This window comes from Papilio machaon, chromosome 11 (assembly GCF_912999745.1).
Source record: "Papilio machaon chromosome 11, ilPapMach1.1, whole genome shotgun sequence".
Lineage (NCBI taxonomy): Eukaryota > Metazoa > Arthropoda > Insecta > Lepidoptera > Papilionidae > Papilio > Papilio machaon.
The window spans coordinates 977,219-995,818 of record NC_059996.1 but is presented as its reverse complement, the minus strand read 5'-3'; the positions used below and the strand labels follow the sequence as shown (position 1 = coordinate 995,818).

The window sequence follows — 18,600 nt, the reverse complement described above, 5'->3', positions numbered from 1 at the left end:
ATTACTCTATATTAAAAAAAAGAAGTAAAAATAATGAATTATGTTGTTACTTGTTCTAGAGTTTCGTGGCATTTTAGAACCTAGAGACATTGAAGGTATGACGAAAAACATATTTTATTGGTTTTTAATTTTTTCTCTTGATTTTTGTGATATCTTTCACCGCCCCCTTTGAAAATCAATTACTTTTATGAGCGCCCCTAATTTTTATTCAACCCTAAAACTTAAAAACCACAATTTCATTACTTTAATTAATTTCAATGCCCCCCATTTTTTGGGCCTCTTATCGCCCCCTCCTAGGTTTCAAACGCCCCCAAGGGGGCGTTATCGCCCACTTTGGGAAACGCTGATTTTTACTAATCTATATATATAAAAGAAAGTCGTGTTAGTTACACTATTTATAACTCAAGATCGGCTGAATCGATTTGACTGAAAATTGGTGGGCAGGTAGCTTAGAACCAGGAAACGGACAAAGGATAATTTTTACCCCGTTTTCTATTTTTTATTCCGCGCGGACGGAGTCGCGGGTAAAAGCTAGTTATAAATAAGAAAGATTTGATTGTTTGTTTTATGCATTGAATAGACTCCGAAACTGAACCGATTTCAAAAATTTCTTTCACTGACTACTGGCTACGTTATGACATAGTCATATATTAATTACTAGTTTTTTTTTAATTCAGCATCCACTCATCCAAAAAAAAAGGACAGGATAGATCGTATTTTCCTCATATAATGTAAATAACTCAAACTACCCTGGATTCAGGTTTCCTCGGCTGGACTAAATCAGAGATAGCAGCAGCGTTGTTGGCAGCGAAGCGACCTGATGAGTCTGATGACGATGGTTTCTTTGAGCAGAGCTGGTTCGCTGAGTCACCCACTGATGACACACCATCTCATATTGTATGTATACTTCCATATTTGTATGAGAAACATGTTTACCGATGGACTACAATATAACATTTTACAATCTCTTTCTCTCTCTCACTCTCACACACACACACACTGTCTCTCTTCCTCTCTCTCCCCCTCTCTCTCTCTCCCTCTCTCTCTCCCTCTCCCTCTCCCTCTCCCTCTCTCTCCCTTTCTCTCTTTCTCTATCTCGCACTCTCGCTCTCTCTCTCTCTCTCTCTCTCTCTCTCTCTCTCTCTCTCTCTCTCTCTCTCTCTCTCTCTCTCTCTCTCTCTCTCTCTCTCTTACACACACACACTCTGTCTCTCAATCACACTCAAACTAATACACTCTTAGTGATTGTACTTAATGTTTTCATAAACAAAGTTGTGTTTTTCGTATGATAAGTGTTGCAGTCATGAGATTGAATGTGGATGGCTATAAAGGTAGAGGAAGACTAAAGAAAGTATGGATAGATTGTGTGAAAGAGGATATGCGTAAGAAGTGGGGTAAATTCAGATATGACGGCTGATAGAGATGTATGAAGGAGTAGCACATACTGTGCCGACCCTCCATAGGGATAAGGAAAGGTTGATGAAGATGATGAAGTTGCACAGTCCTCTCCCTTTCCCGCTACATTACATTGTTATGCTTAGCGGGAATGGCGGGAGGGCACTGCTCAACGCGCCGATCACCTTGGGCCACCAATATATTTGAAACGAACTATACTCCACGGTTGTCGGAAGGGGAAGAGACTACCATTGGCATTTTAGGCATTGAAAATGTTACGCTAACAATACAATCTCTCATATATAAAATTCTCGTGTCACGGGGTTCGAACTTGAACTCCTCCGAAACGGCTTGACCGATTCTCATGAAATTTTGTGAGCATATTGAGGAGGTCTGAGAATCGGCCAACATCTATTTTTCATACCCATTTAGTTTTTTTTTTTAACTGCGCTCGGACGGAGTCGCGGGCGACAGCTAGTAATCTTATATACTTCCCGCTCTCCGACAGACACAACGTCAGAACTCAAGTGAATCAGGCACAGATCAGACGGACTGGCAGTCATGGCGTGCTGAGGTGGTGCGCCGCGCTGCACTGAGTGAGGGCAAAGTCGTCGATATACAGGCCTCCGCTGCACTACTGCTCAAACATGTGCAACAGACACAGCACAACCAGAGCCAAGACCTCGTGCACTGTGACAGACTCCTCAGCATCGCTAAAGAACAAACTGATGTCTCAAAGTTGTTCTTCGCAACACTTTTCCTGGTAATTTACTTGTGACTACATTTGCTTTGAATTATTAAGAAAAAATCTATAAAAACTGTAATTCTTATATATAAAAGAAAGTCGTGTTAGTTACACTATTTATAACTCAAGATCGGTTGAACTGATTTAGCTGAAAATTGATGGGGAGGTAGCTTAGAACCAGGAAACGGACATAGGATAATTTTTAACCCGTTTTCTATTTTTTTTATTCCGCGCGGACGGAGTCGCGGGTAAAAGCTAGTATCAAATAAATGATAGGACTAGAACATAAATTGGTTTTCTAATCTATCACTTATCTAGAATTTACTTGTCTAAGATATGTTTTCTTGTCTAAAGAATCTTCCTAATTTCCAGGCAAACGCCGGCAACATAGACATGGTGCAAGGTCCACCATTGACAACAAACTCTTTCTCAGTGCGTCTCTTGTCTACTGACGAGAGGTTGTACCGCACTGTGATGCAACAAGACTCGGAGCAACCGCTCCCACGGTGAAGTGATGAAGTACTGTGCATGGTGAAGAAAAGTGGATGATAAAGGTTGACCTGTGCGTTAAGATTTAATTGTGTGTGACAAAAATCATGTGTGTGACAAGTGTTGTGTGTTCAAAGACAAGGATTGTGAACATCTTAATTCAAGCACAATTGGACCAGAATATAAATTTTGGATTTTATGGAATTATTGGTAAGGTTTCTGGAAATCTGTGCCATACGTTAATATTTCTGTATACTTCAAAGTACAATGAGTTCTTATAAATATAGATTTCTGTAACCGTGACTTTGAAAGATTAAAAAAATTGTATACATTAAAAATAGACTAGAACAAAAACTTCAATTTATCAAAATTGGAGATTTATTTTCGGTCTAAATGTATAGATATTGACGTTCTTTATACATTATCTCAGTATTTAAAATTATCTATGGTCAATTCGTATTGTAAATGTCTATGATACTTGCGTTCAAAACTTGTAGATAATATCGGTAATGAGGGTTTTATAGCAGAATTATCCAGAAACTTTTAACAGTATTATTTATGGATACAGTCAAACCTAGATAATAGAGAAACCTGTAAAAGCGAGAAAATTATTGTTCACTTATCCAGGTTCATCTGTATCTAATGTACCTTTAAATTTATTTAATGCTTGATTATCTATGGGTGCTAGCTACCAAAATTATTCAAAAACTAAGTTTCGTTGTCTATGGTTGGATATCAATTCATTATTATTTAATTCTTACATTTAAAACCATTAATTCTCAGTGACATCTATGGGATTACATTTTGTTATTTCTATATATTTCTAAGAGAAAGGTGTTTAAATCAATGGAAACCTATGTTTACATAAAAACGGCAAGCAAAATTTTCTTATAATTTCTTACTTTAATATTAGTTTTTTTTTTAACAAATATACTAAATTTGTTGTTTACACTTTAACAGATGTTTTGATCTGCTGGAAACTTTGATATTTTCTTAACAGTTTATATAATGTACATGAAAGCTGTAAGATAATGCTTTAAATGTTGTTATATTATAAGAAAAAAAAGCGCATTTTATTCTGTTTTTGTGAAGACATTTTTCCCGAATGTAATCAAGTAGTGCTCAAAATTTTATAATGGTTTTTCATTATAAATATATTATTTAGTAATTTTTTTTTTGTATTCGATTTATTTGCAATTTTTTTTTAATTATTTAAAATCTTTTCACTGCACGAATTGTTTGTAAAATTATGATTGCTTAATTATGTTATTTTTTTAATATATAAATAATCTTTTAAATTATGTATGACATATAATGGTATTTATTTTGTATATGCTATATTTTCATTGTAATTAATATTAAAAAATAAATAAATCTGAGATAAATAAATTGGTGACAATAATTTTTTTTTGTCATTTTTGTGAAATTTCTATTTATTGCTGTCATTTTTTAAATGACTAGTCTTTTTTTTTTGCAATTCATAGAAAATAAATTTATTGAGTTTTGTATTTTTTTTTAAGAAAATAATTCAAGACATTAATAATATTGGTTTTTTTTTTAATTAGATTATTAAATTAATTATGTAAATATAAAATGAGTAACGTTTTGTTAACTATTGTTAATTTTTCATAAATGTTTTAAGTAATTGTGTTAATGCAAAAAAATGTTCATAGAATGTGGCGGCTTTATAGACTTAAGTGCTTATAACTTAGATTTAACTTGACATGTTTTTGTTGTGCTTGGATTTAAAAACTATTTGTGAATATTATATCTGGTAACATTAAGTTGGAATTGTAAAAAAATGTGTATGGTGTAGTCTAAGAATTTAATTTGCTTCCCATTTAAGATGGAATATCGTACAATAACTGTCATAAGAGCTATAATTTGGCATTTATATATGTTACTATGACAAGTTTTCGACCTAATTGCATTTCGAGAATCACATAATATTTAATAGAAATGTTTAGGAAATTTACTCGACTTTAAAGCATTTTATTGTTATAAAATTGACAATATGGTGATTGTAGGTGAAGTGGTTAAGTTTTAAAGTGAATTCCGGGTTCAAATACATCAATCTAGTATTAAAGACTTAATTATAAAAAGTGAAAATAAAGTTTTTATGTCTTTGATGGATTTACTTGTATTACGTATTGGTAAATATGGATTTTTGTTAAACATTCTCTTTTTTTGTACAACATCCATACAATTCAAACATCTTCTAACATCGTATATTCGGAAAAAAAATAGTTTTGAATTATTTATATTATTCTTTCAAAATAATATATATATTTTTGTAAATATTAGAGATGCATAATATTAAAATAATTAATTTCTGGTAATTATTTCTATATATTTTTTTTTAATTTAAACATGCATCATAGATCTCTGTAATAGATATCAAATATAACCAGACCATAACCATGTAGAAACCAGATTAATTAATGAACTTAAGGCTAATACCAAAAATATGTTGTGTCTGTCTTCAAATAAATTAACACTTTCTGTGCCACAATTTCTTCGTTTGACAAAACTTATCAGACGAAGATGGGAACGCTAAGGGAATTTGATGGAGGAGGGGACGCATAGGAAGAGGAAATATTCTCTTTCTGTGGGTTCTCTCCTCTATTGATTAAGCGTCTGCATTTGCGGATGTCTATGAGCAGCGATCCATTCGCCATTTCGGCGAATTCAGGCTTGTTCATTTGTCACCTTGTAAAATAATAAAACTGAGTTGGTGGCACTGAATGTGTTAATTTGTTAATAATTCTATTGTTACACGAATTTCCCGTGTACAAATAACTTTATAATATACATAAGTTAGACATAAGTATTGCTTATTTACTATCCTTATCATTCTTCATAAAAAACAACATTGTAATTAAATGTTTCCTTTATAGTATGTAAGAATTTCACTGTATTTATGTATGTTATCAATAATCATTTGTAGTATATACCAAATAACATTAAATAAAGAACAACTATGTGGTTACAATAACATGATAATTAGGACCAATGACGTCATCGAGATAGTATAATGTAAAGACTATCTCCTAAAATATCCCGACATATGACGGGTACGTCTTGTGTGACCCGATTGTCTTAAGTTATTGTACACTCATTGTATTATAAGAGTCCAATTCAATAGAAATGAAAAATTATATTCACACATTTCAATGGCTGACAATGTCAATTATTGTCTATGAATTTATTTTGACAAGTTTCTGTGTTTGAATTCTTGATACAAACATGTCTGATTTTAATAAGTCTGTGGTTACAGATTTGTAAAGGTAAAATTATGTATTATTTCTCATTTCTATTGAATTCTTCGACTATAAACGTATCAGGCTAAAATTGCATTATCTAAATTGTTTGTATACTATAGTTGATAAATAAGGGTACTGTGACGCGGGTCTTAATTATATCAGACAGATTACAGGGTCTTACATCTTAGTATGTTCTCAACATGTCTATTTACCCCTAATTTTGATAATGTCGTAATTTACTAACCATAGATCCGCGTCATAAAGTTTTATAAATAACTACCCAACTAGTCAACAAACATATCAGGCAATGCAGTTTATAAAGTCGCCATTTGTAAGTAACTTGTAATTTAGTGTTTATCAATAAACCTCGGAGGCAGGGTATTTAAAAATCTCGAGACCTCAATACCTAGACTAAGTTTAGTGCACTCTTTTATATATTTTTGACTTGTGTGCCAAAGCACAAGATTCTATGGAATTCTAATTTTGTAATAAAATACCAAAATTAATTAAAAAAATTTCATTGTGAAGTTATCCGCTTAGAGTCAATATGGTAAAGAAAGAAGGGATATTTCAACATCTGTCAACTTTAGTATGACAGAAGTCAAAACAGGTTATGTTGGGTAAAATCGATTTAATTTTCTACGTATCGATTATTTTCTGTTCGTTTCTCTTTGCTGAATAACTTCACGATATTGAGTTTTTTTTTTTTTAAATAAAAACTGCACTTTGTTCGTGAATGTTCCGCCTAAAGAAGTTTGACTTCAAAAAATATTATACAAAAATCATAGTCAAAATTGGTAAATTTATTTCAGTATAGTCTTTTACGCAAACTGACCCTCTATGATCTTAGCACAAATATGTATCGATTTATATTTACTATCTACTATATTTTTAACTTTCAATAGTTTAATATTAAAATAATTTTTCATAAAAGTTATATTTTGTAACAAAAATATTTCGAATCCGTCCCTTGTTTTAACGCTTATTGTATAGATGAGCCAATTTAATAGCCCACATTTGACATCTATCGTAACTTCATAGTGAGGTGAGCTGCTTAAAAACATCGATTAAAAGGAATGAATCGATTCGAAATTAAAAAAAAATGGGAATCGAATGCAGTTTAAGTATCTATATTTTTCTTTCGATTTTTTGTATCATTCTAAATTTTAAAAAAAAAAAGAGTCCAATGTCGCAACATTGTAACAACGTTCGATTTACACGATTAAAAAAATAAATAATATTTTATGCGTTCCGTCACAAAGTTACGTCGTTGGATTTTGATGAAGTGTCAAATGTGACTTATTAAATTGACCACCTATATATACAAATATCTTGTTTATTCTACAAGTTAGGTCCGTGTAAACTAAGAATTGGCTCAAATTAAAACAAAATAAACCGTCAGAAAATTATTTTTTTGAATAAATATAACAGTTAATGTGTAGAAATACATAACGAAAAAATTTAACAAATTATAAATTTGGATATAAGAGAATCGAATATTTTGGATTATTATATTGGTGCCTTATATTGGTATTGAAGGCGACTCTGTTCATAAAATAGTATAGTTATTTTTAAAATCTTATGTAAATAGCGAGAGTGCACTTAAGCTTGGTCTGAATAATTATTTGTTTAGTATTAAAATGTTGCAGCCGCATTTGCTACACTGTTTCAATCGGTTGCATGCATTCCAATACATTTATTGTATACTTCTAAAATAGTCTACTCATGAGGAAAGCTTCATGTATACAGTAAAAGATAAATATTTTATTGTCATTTTCTTAAATGTACATGCTATGTTATATTATTTTTAATATAAATATTTTCTGAAGTACTGCATAAATAATAAAAAAAGTTATCAAGAACTTCAATCCAGTGAAATAAAATTACGTTTTTTGCATTCTTTAAATCTGCATTTCATAAATTTAATTATTAACATAACACGTTTTATTTTACTTGTTATGTATTTTAATTCGAAGATGTTTGTGTAATGCGAATAAAAGTGTAATAAAAAAAGAAAGAATTTGGTCGTTAAAGTAATTTGACTTACGCCAAAGGAATTCCTGTTAATTATTTTAAATATTTATGGCTTAATAATTTTTCTTTTAAGTACCCACATTTTTAAGCACAACAATTCAAGAATAGATTATTATTAAGTTGTAAATATTTTTATATAGATTGTCGACGTAGCATCTGCAGCTGTTTTGTTGTGGTAGCCTGTGACAATGGCTATAAGCCTTTCAGTCACAAAAGTGACGATAATTTATGTATTTATCTTTATGGTACATTCTTTAAATCTAATAAATGTATGTATTTAGGGCATTTCTTTGCCAGTAACTTGCGGTTTGTTTGATTTTAAAATTGAACCTTATACTAACATATAATTTAAATGAAGCATCCAATAAGACACAAGTTCACTTGATTGTATGATTCTTTCCCTACACGTAGAGTTTGTCGATGAATAGAATTTTCACATGTAAATGTCGGCAGTACCACAAAAACACAGAAATCAAGTACCATCGAATAGAACAGAATCTAATTTATTATGGCATTGCCAGATAGGCCTTTTTGTTGTTGGTCTAAATATGTGTAATACACATTCCTAAGCCTCCTAGGCCTAAGTTCACTACACGTTTGCATCCCATTATCGTTCGATTTATTGAAATTAAAAAGGCTGAAATACTGTTTGAGGTGAACGGCATATTTGTCCTACATTTTAAAAAAATGCAATCGACAAAAAAAATCAAACATTGAAAAATCGATATACTTATACTTTCAAAATCGATATTTTACGATTCAATAATCTGTGCACGGATGTTGACAAATGACGTGACGTCTAAAAACGCCGGTAATTTAATTTGTACTCTGTCCAAGTTTAGTTGTCAAAGCGAAGAAAATAAATACGTCGATTTTATAATTTTAGGCGACTTGTATATTCCAACGGTGCAAGAGAAACATTCCATTAGCAGTGAGTATCTAGAAAAAATAGTTAAATTATATATCTGTTATGACTTCGATGTAACAGTTATAAAAAAAATTTCAGAGTCTGTGTATGACTTGCAAGAAAATGCGCAAGTTATTTGTTCTGTTCTTGGCTTTCGCCGCTGCATGCGCCAGTGGGATTTCCAGGTATACTTTTAAAATACACCACTTATTTAAAAGATGTATAAACAATATTTTTAATTACAAAAACCTCCAAACGATTAACGAGATTGTCTTCATGGTCGTCCTAATTAATTAATTAACTGTATTCAATTAATTGTGATCAGGGTGCCGCTCTATCGCATGCAATCAGTACGCAAACACTTCCACGAAGTTGGTACTGAGCTGCAACAGGTTCGACTGAAGTACGCGGTCTCCGGACCAGCGCCTGAACCGTTATCCAACTACCTTGATGTGAGTGTAATTCCTAAAATCATATTTATTTTATTATTGAGTTATTAACTTCTAGACATTATAAAACAGTGTAGGATCAGTGCTGATTGGTTGTTATTTTTTACATTCCTAATTGGAATCATGTAACACTAGTTGTAATGTTTTGTTTCCAAAAATAATGTATATAATAGTAGACTGAACTAGTTTCTAATATATAACATGAATTCATATATACTTCTTATTATAAGAGGATTAAATATGTTGATAGGATTAATAGTGATGAAATGTGGCTATAAAATACTGAATAATTTAGTCCCATAATAGTAAATATATTTATTATATACATGTATTAATAAATAGTAATACAAACTACGTAAATAACCATTCTGCATTTAACAATGAATTGATTTGACAAAAGTATAGTGCGGACAATGTTTTAATTTCCAAATTTTAATAGTGGCTTAAATCACTAGTCTATAAATTGGCTATTTTTCTTATAACTGTAATTCTTATGTTAAATCCTTGAATGCTTTATCATTAAATAATATATATTGATTGTTTTGTGCAGACAACTAATTCCCTTGTTATCTTGGAATGTTTTCTTCTTGTCTAAGTGCAAAAGTTATTTTTTTTTTTACAACAATTTCCTGTTAAGAAATCATAGTAACTATGTTATCGATGGGTAGTTGGAATAATGTCGCAATGGATATTGCGACAGTCTTCGGGTTAAGTCAGATTCGGTATCTACGGACCTAAATACACCTTATATATTTTTTTTACTTAATTCTGATGAAAAATGACAAAAATAGAAAAATCACTTTGTACATTAATTGTTTGTTCCTGGTAAACGTTTAGAAAAATATTACTGGAACAATACGGTTATGTTGAAAGTGAAATTTTTGTTTCAATTTTAGACCAGCAATTGTAATTACGGCTTTCTTCCAGGGAATAAAACATGTAAACATTAAACGCACTATACATTACTGTACCTACTTTGATGTTAACAGATTCGCACTAAACATTGCTGTACCTACTAAACTATCGTTGAGTCGTTACTCAATGGCAGCAAATATTAAATCACGCACAAGACTACCAAACTATAGTTATTTTATTTGTATTACTGAAGATAATAATCTACAATAATTATTTTACAATTTTATAGTCATCTGTTCATGATTCGAATTAATGTACCTGTGTCAAAATTTTTGTTTTCTGATATTTTACAAATGACATGTACTTAAATCATCATCATCATCAAGCTGCCCTTATCCCTATGGAGGGTCGGCACAGTATGTACTACTCCTCCATACATCTCTATCAGCCGTCATATCTTAATTTACCCTCCTCTTCCACACAATTCATCCATACTTTCTTTGGTCTTCCTCTACCTTTATAGCCATCCACATTCAATCTCATAACATGTCCAAACCACGCTAACCTTCTGCTCCTCAATTTCTCGATAACTGGCGCTACTTTCAAACTTCCTCTGATATGCACATTCTTAACTTTATCTTTTCTTGTCACACCACACATCCATCTTAGCATACGCATCTCAGCTACATGCAATCTTCTTTCATCCGAAACCTTGGTGGCCCAACATTCAGATCCGTACAATAAGACAGGTCTTACGATTGACTTGTAGATCTGTCCCTTAAGCTTGGGTGGCATTCTTGGATCACAAGTCACACCGGTGACCTGTCGCCATTTCATCCAACCTGCATTTATTCGGCTTTTCACATCCCGGTCAACACCACCATCGTATTGGACGAGTGAACCGAGGTACTTAAAATCGGAGCAGGTTGGTAGGTCAACACCATTTAAAGCGATTGGAGAAAAGCTGGTCGGACCACCAAAATCGCAGAACAAATGTTCAGTTTTGGTTCTGCTGATTTTAAGACCAGCTCTCTCCAATTTATCTCGCCATTTTTCCAACCTGCTCTGCACCTCGCATTCATCCTCCCCGACAAGCACGATGTCATCAGCATAAAGCATACACCAGGGTGCTTCCTCCTGTATGTCTGATGTTAGCGCATCCATTACCAGGAGGAAGAGATACGGACTTAAAGCCGAACCCTGGTGTAGGCCTACCGAGACACCAAACCTGTCACTATCGCCAACAGCGGACTGGATGTGTGTATTGGCTCGACAATACATAGCACGAATAAGCTGCAGCTCCTTTCACTTTCAAAGCCCACCACAAAACCTTCCTCGGAACCCTATCGTATGCTTTTTCGAGGTCTACAAACACCATGTGCAGGTTTTTATGCACACGCCTATATTTCTCGCAAAGTTGGCGAATAGCAAAAATGGCATCCGTAGTCCCCCGTCCTGGTGTAAACCCAAATTGGTTCCGAGTTACCTCATTCTCCTCTCTTATTCTTCCGTCCACCACTCTCTCCCAAGCTTTCATACTGTTTGACATGAGCTTTATTCCTCTATAGTTGTTACAGATTTGTACATCACCCTTGTTTTTAAAAATTGGCACCAGCGAACTCCTACACCACTCAACGCTGTTTAATATCATTATCATCCGCCAATACATTTCCTTCATCGTCTTTAATACACTTGATGTGGTTTACATCTCTTGCATTCCTTTCTCTCTCTCTTGCTATACGGAACAGGCGTTTTTGTCCCGGCGGGCTGTTCAGGGATTCATATAATTTATCTTGTGCCTGTGCCTTAGCAGTTGCGATGGCTTTCTTAGTAAATGACATGTACTTAAATGTCGCAGATAATATATATTTATTAACACCGAAATACGAGTAAAACATAATGGTGACATTTTAGAGAAATTTACACGTTTAGACGTTGTTTCTACGTATTCTACAGCTGAATCTGCAACTCTTCCTGAATTACAAGGAGCTTACAACGAACCGGTTCCTGTGTCGAAAGCTCTGTACTCTGATCTACTGAGTCTTTGTAACAGTCATGATATTCCACAATATTATCACGATTTCTATAAATCTTTGGCATGTGGAACCCACGAAGCTGCTGAGGTACAGGATCCGCTACAGGAGTCAAGTCTTTAGACGTGATTTTGCTTTAAATATTTTGGTACCCAATTTTTTTATTATGTTAAGATAATACGAATGTTGGTTTAGATGAGTTTATTTCCTACAGTTCCTAATAAACTAGTCTTAGTTTATTATAATTAGAGTAGGTACATTTTATAAAATAATTTAATTTAAATAGCACAAGTTTTAAAGTTAAGCATAAGTACCTTTTTTATTAGGAATTCTTAATTTTCATGGATAATATAAGTAAAAAAGTCTTATAAAGTCACGAATTTGTCATTTTAATTATGCTACTTTGATTCAATAAAAGATTGTTTAATAATAACATAATGATCTTTTTTCTACCACTTTAAATGATCCATTCTTATATTTCTAGTAAAAAAATAATAATAATAAAAGCACTGTCAATCAAAATAAGATATTCACGCAAAAATAAAAGATTTTAAAAAAAACATACAACGATGAATATACAGTAAAATATGAATACCGTCCACAAAACGCTCATCAAGTTCAAGGAATAAGAACACAAACTATGGTTACTGTATCCATCGTGTATCCTATAATACACTGAAAAAAGCTGTAACATATTATTACTGTATCAACATTCATTTTTTTTTTCGTGGAACAAAGCTGTAAGTGACTATTATGGGAACAACCTTTCGACATAAATAGTAGCAATATGATCTTTACCGATTTTTTCCTATTTGGATAAAATATACAATCTTGTAACTGCAACAGTACTTTAGGCAAAAAATAACGAACAAGGTGACATATAATTTATTTTAAGATATTCAGTGGTTTTATAGTTATTCCATAATTTCATTAAATATTTTTTCCTGAACATTTTCATTTTTACGATTGCGGCTTTATTCCCGGTACCCATCGTTATGTTTTCTATATGTTAAAGAAAACTAATACATAAGAATCAATAGTTAAAAGGAATTTACCTCATAAACAACCTCACAACCTCATACATTAAATACAAATTCATAAACAGACTAAGATAATTTAAAAAAACAAACATAATTGTAATAACAAATATAAATTGTGATATCAACTACTTCAATGTAAACAGTTTATATTAAATAGCTGTCGCCCTCGACTCTGTCTGCGCGAAATTAAAAAAAACTTAGCCTGTGTGTTCTTCCAGACTATATTCTACATCTGTACCAAATGTCATCAAAATCCATTCAGGTTCAGGGGATACCTTCAAACAAACATCTATCTAAACATTTGCATTTATAATATTATTAAGACTTATGATGTAAGGCAAGAATATATTATAACAAAGCATTAGGCCCCATTCACACAGTCTTTGTTTAGAGCAGAACTGATTTTTATCCCAAATAAAAATAGTACTTTATACATAAAAGAAATAAGGTTCAATTTTACATTTCACGATTGTCCATGATTTCTCCAGTCATGTGATAACCTTACCACCTTAACAATACATTTATGATGTCAGTGAACGCTTCCATGTTTATGTTTATATGTTTATTATATACAATCAGTTTGACCTCTTAACTCTTAACTGAGTGTTAATATTTGCCACTTGAAAGTTATTTGTCAGATTAGAGTATTGATTTAATTTTAAATCAACATTAACATGAGCTGTTTGTGTAATGAACAATGATTGTTGGTTTCTGAGACTGAAATAACTGTATAAAACATTGTCATCCTTATTTTCTTGGGCAAAAACAGAGATAATAATATTTTTTATATATGGATGTCAGAAAGCAACAATAAATTAGACAGTTTTTGTAAAAAAAAAAAATTAGAACAGTTTGAACTCAAACTAAATTCAATTTCTTTTATAATGGCGGTCGTTTTTATTTCGCCAAAATCCAGTTCATAGAGCTTGGTCTGTGGTTTTGACTGTATCCAGATGTCTTTAAAGTGTGGTTTGGGCTCTTGTTTGTTGGGTGGGTATCGTGATTGCTCAAGGTCACATCAATTTTAGTTATTATTATTTTACAAAATAATCGACTGTTTTAGACAAAGTCGTAAAGGCGTAAAAAATGTAATAATTTAATCATGTATATATTTAAAAGAAAGTCGTGTTAGTTACACTATTTATAACTCAAGATCGGATCGAACTGATTTAGCTGAAAATCGATGGGGAGGTAGCTTAGAACTAGGAGACGGACATAGGAACTTTTTTGTTTTGTGTGCATTTTTTTTATTCCGTGCGGACGGAGTCGCGGGTAAAATCTTGTTAATAATATATCAAATTATAATTTTTTTTAAACTCATTTGTGATACATAATCAATAGTAATGCTTTTCTACCGCTATATAATAGGGCAATAAAATAATATTTTCCTCATTGTACGGACAAGCATGTAAACACAATTACACGGATTTGAAAAGTTTATACAGTTTGAGGTGATTTATGTCTGTGACGAATTATAATTAGAAACATTACAAGTACTTTTAAGAAAATTCTTATCGGCATTGTTTCAAAATTATTTACACAAATATAACATGATGTTGCAAAATGAATGCTAACTCAACTGTCAGGATGAACTAAAGGATTGATTGGTATATATTCCACACAATTTTGAGGGTAGCGTAGCTTTGAGTAGTTCAACCGAAATTGATGACTTGCAGATCAGCTTACGGTTCACATGTCGATGGGTCCTATTTGTAAGGGCCAAAGTAACAAATCAATTATCTTTACTTTTTTGTGTTAAAAGCTAAGCTTAGTACAGTTTACAACATGCACTAAACAAAATACAGATTTCTATGTATTTATAATTGTTGTTTTTTGCTGAAGTAGAAGTGCTTATGCCGCCTAATTTCTTATATGGTTGAAACTTTGAGAGCCTCTACTGTAAAGTGGTCAATTTGTACGTTGGCCCTTATTCGTATGAGCCATCGATGTGTGCTCCCAGCTTTCAATTTGTATCTGCATAGAGTTATGATTTGTTGTTCGAGCTGCGAACTGCGAGACACTAGACAGCTCTCGTCGCGTCAACTCGCATATTCTACATTGCGATGAGCGAACTCTCAATTTATTTATTGAGCTGCAGTTCACTGTTTCTATGTGATCTGGACTTTACACACGCCTAGTAGCGAGCTAAAGGGATTCGTAGAAGGGAACTGTGGAACGCATACATGACCTTGAACCGTGAAGATATATGAAAATACATACAATAATGTTCCTTACAAAAGGCCGGTTTTTTGTGTGTCGGGGGAAATCTTCAAAATATAGGGTATCTTAGGGGAACACCATAGGTGCCCATTTACATCCGACTCTAGCGTCTGCTGCGCCCTTTTATGCATGGCGCCCTGAGCAGTCACCCCACTTGGCTTTGCCCTAACACCGCTACTGTCCTTACATAAAATAACTTTCAATAGTTGTAAATAGGACATATCAATAAACATGTGATTTCACAGGCACAATACTACGGACCAATTTCTATTGGTAACCCGCCGCAGACATTCAAAGTCGTTTTCGATACTGGCTCCTCGAACCTATGGGTGCCATCCAAGAAGTGTCATTTCACCAACATAGCCTGCTGTGAGTAACTCTCGTGAAGTTAATAGTACTATATTGTACTGTTTAGTAGTTTTTTTATGCCTGTGTTACGTTTGCAGTGTTGCACAACAAGTACGACAGCAGCAAGTCGCGATCTTACGTCAAGAATGGTACCTCTTTCGCCATACACTACGGCTCCGGCAGCCTCTCCGGCTACCTCTCGCAGGATGACGTCACCGTGAGTATATCATGTTGTGCAACATGTTGCACAACAAGTATGACAGCAGCAAGTTGCGGTAGTACCAAGGGTTTAGGTTTAGGTTTAGAAATTGACTACAAGGAGGTGTTCAGGTGGGCGGGCTGACGGTGCGCGGGCAGACATTCGCGGAGGCACTATCGGAGCCCGGCCTGGCCTTCGTCGCAGCCAAGTTTGATGGAATACTCGGCATGGCATTCAAGAGGTACTCATATAACAATATTTTTTTATTTAAAGTCTTTGAAACCATAGTTTCTTCATTAACTAGAATAAAAAAAAAACTTAATTAGTAGACTATGTTCTATGTATATGCCAAATTCTATCGAGGTACCTTGAGTTGTTCTTTAGAAAACTTCTAACAAACATCCAACCATACATAAAAACTTTAACATTTATAATTTTACTAAGATTTAGCCAAGTAACAGTAAACCTCTTGGTAACCCTATAATAGTATGTAGAACAGCGGCTTATGCGGTCTTTAAATTAAATCCCTCACAATATACTATAATACTGCTTATCCACCTATTATTCGAGCGTGATGTTAATTTTACCTTCAGCATTGCGGTGGACGGCGTGACTCCAGTGTTTGACAACATGGTGGCGCAGGGTCTTGTGCAGCCTATCTTCTCTTTTTACCTCAACAGGTACGTTCACATAAAAGTTAGACACACCAATATCTTAGAGGTCGGGAGTTCGATTCTGAAAATAACGATACAAAAAGTTTTTAGGATATCTATAGTGACTTATATTCCAAACGGCTAATAGATCCCTTTTCTGCAAACGCTACAAGCCAAATCTACTGGCGACATTTCTACAGTGGAAAAGGGTTCTTATTTAGGTACAGTTTTATTCTGTGGATTACATTATTGTGATCTAATTGCCAGGGACCCGAACGCGGCCCAGGGCGGGGAGATAATACTGGGCGGGTCTGACCCGGCGCATTACCGCGGCAACTTCACCTACGTCCCCGTGCAGCCCACCTACTGGCGCTTCCGCATGGACAGCGTCACACTCGCCGGACAGACCTTTTGCGCCAAGGTCACATACACATACTCATTCCTCTCTGTCACCACTGTCACATGCCGCCATCACTACTCTCACATGCCGCCATCACTACTCTCACATGCCGCCATCACTACTCTCACATGCCGCCATCACTACACTCACATGCCGCTGTAACTCTCATATGTCACCGCCAAGATATTGGAAATGTTTTATAACATACACTATATTATAACAGGGTTGTTCAGCGATCGCTGACACGGGCACCTCGCTGATCGGTGGGCCCGTGTCCGAGGTGGCGGCGCTGAACCGCGCGCTGGGCGCCACACCCATCGCCTTCGGACAGTACGCAGTCGACTGCACACTCATTCCCAAACTGCCCAGAGTATACTTCTCTCTGGGAGGGAACACCTTCGAACTGGACGGCACTGATTACATACTAAGGGTAATACTGTGTGTGCTGATAATTGTCACCTTGAAAGCTGTACAGAAAACATCCCCTTCCCCGACAAATTAACCTCCCCATCTCATCTTTTTTATTACTACTGAAGATTTGGAAGAAAAGAAGACTAAAAGAACCACCACTCCCTAAATATTATAACTATCAAAATACTCTAATTGTGAGACTTCCTAAATCTCTTAAGTAATCAACATTATTAATACCAGGTATCCCAGTTTGGTAAAACGGTCTGCCTGTCAGGCTTTATGGGGCTGGACATCCCACCGCCCAATGGCCCGCTGTGGATCCTCGGCGACGTCTTCATAGGCAAGTATTACACGGAGTTTGACGTCGCCAACAAGCGGCTCGGTTTCGCTCCCGCCGTGTAAACCCATCCGAAATAATACCGGACAGACACCTTCATAGTAGTCCATGTAACTTGTATGATTTGTGAGAGAATTTGTTAAGTATTGCTTTATTAAATAAAAAAGTAACTCCAAAAAGATGAAATTAAGATGACTTTTTCACTCTTGTCGACTCCAAAATGATGAAATAAATGTGAGTTTTTCACTCTTGTTGACTCCAAAATGATGAAATAATGTGACTTTTTCACTCTTGTTGACTCCAAAATAATGAAATTAATGTTACTTTTTCACTCTGTTTGACTCCAAAAAGATGACAACTTTTATTTCATATATTCGATTTCACCAGAATTAAATAAATATATAGAAGATTTGAGTATCATTTTGAAATTGGTGACTTAAATTTAAATAAGTTATTGAAGAATAATAGAGTACACCAGTAATTGTCAAACTTATTTCTTTCACCGCCCCCTTTGAAAATCAATTATATTTCAGCACCCTCTAATTTTTATTCAGCCCTAAAACTTAAAGACCACAATTTCATTACTTTAATTAATTTCAATGACCCCCATTTTTTGGGCCCCTTATCGCCCCCTCCTAGGTTTCAAACGCCTTCAAGGGGGCGTTATCGCCCACTTTGGGAAACACTGGAGTACACAATAAGCATGTAACCTTAAAGTTAATTTTATCTGTCCGGTGTTTGTTACAATTAGTTTACTCGTAAAGTGTTTTTAGAGATTTGTTATCTAGCTTTAATGTTTTCAGAACAAAAAAAAAACACTTT

General features: G+C 34.0%; 1 protein-coding gene and 1 long non-coding RNA gene across 2 annotated transcripts; both read left to right on the top strand.

Moving 5' to 3' along the window:
• The first annotated feature begins 55 nt into the window (after positions 1–55).
• Positions 56–2,156, top strand: LOC123721378. The gene is made up of 3 exons (XR_006756223.1): positions 56–95; positions 761–897; positions 1,904–2,156. It is a non-coding gene; the product is annotated as an uncharacterized LOC123721378 (long non-coding RNA).
• Positions 2,157–8,926: 6,770 nt separating this feature from the next.
• LOC106716172 (lysosomal aspartic protease) lies at positions 8,927–18,087 on the top strand. The gene is made up of 9 exons (XM_045679973.1): positions 8,927–9,018; positions 9,159–9,285; positions 15,676–15,799; positions 15,877–15,995; positions 16,109–16,218; positions 16,571–16,657; positions 16,898–17,051; positions 17,254–17,460; positions 17,682–18,087. Exons 1-9 carry the CDS (start codon positions 8,942–8,944, stop codon positions 17,841–17,843), a joined length of 1,167 nt encoding a protein of 388 aa, XP_045535929.1. The 5' UTR covers positions 8,927–8,941; the 3' UTR covers positions 17,844–18,087.
• The last annotated feature ends 513 nt before the right edge of the window (positions 18,088–18,600 follow it).

Coding starts and splice junctions, on each gene's coding strand:
- LOC106716172 (XM_045679973.1), top strand. CDS start 8,942: ATGACTTGCAAGAAAATGCGCAAGTTATTTGTTCTGTTCTTGGCTTTC. Junction 9,019..9,158: donor TGCGCCAGTGGGATTTCCAG/GTATACTTTTAA, acceptor AATTGTGATCAG/GGTGCCGCTCTATCGCATGC. Junction 16,219..16,570: donor CTCGGCATGGCATTCAAGAG/GTACTCATATAA, acceptor TTTTACCTTCAG/CATTGCGGTGGACGGCGTGA.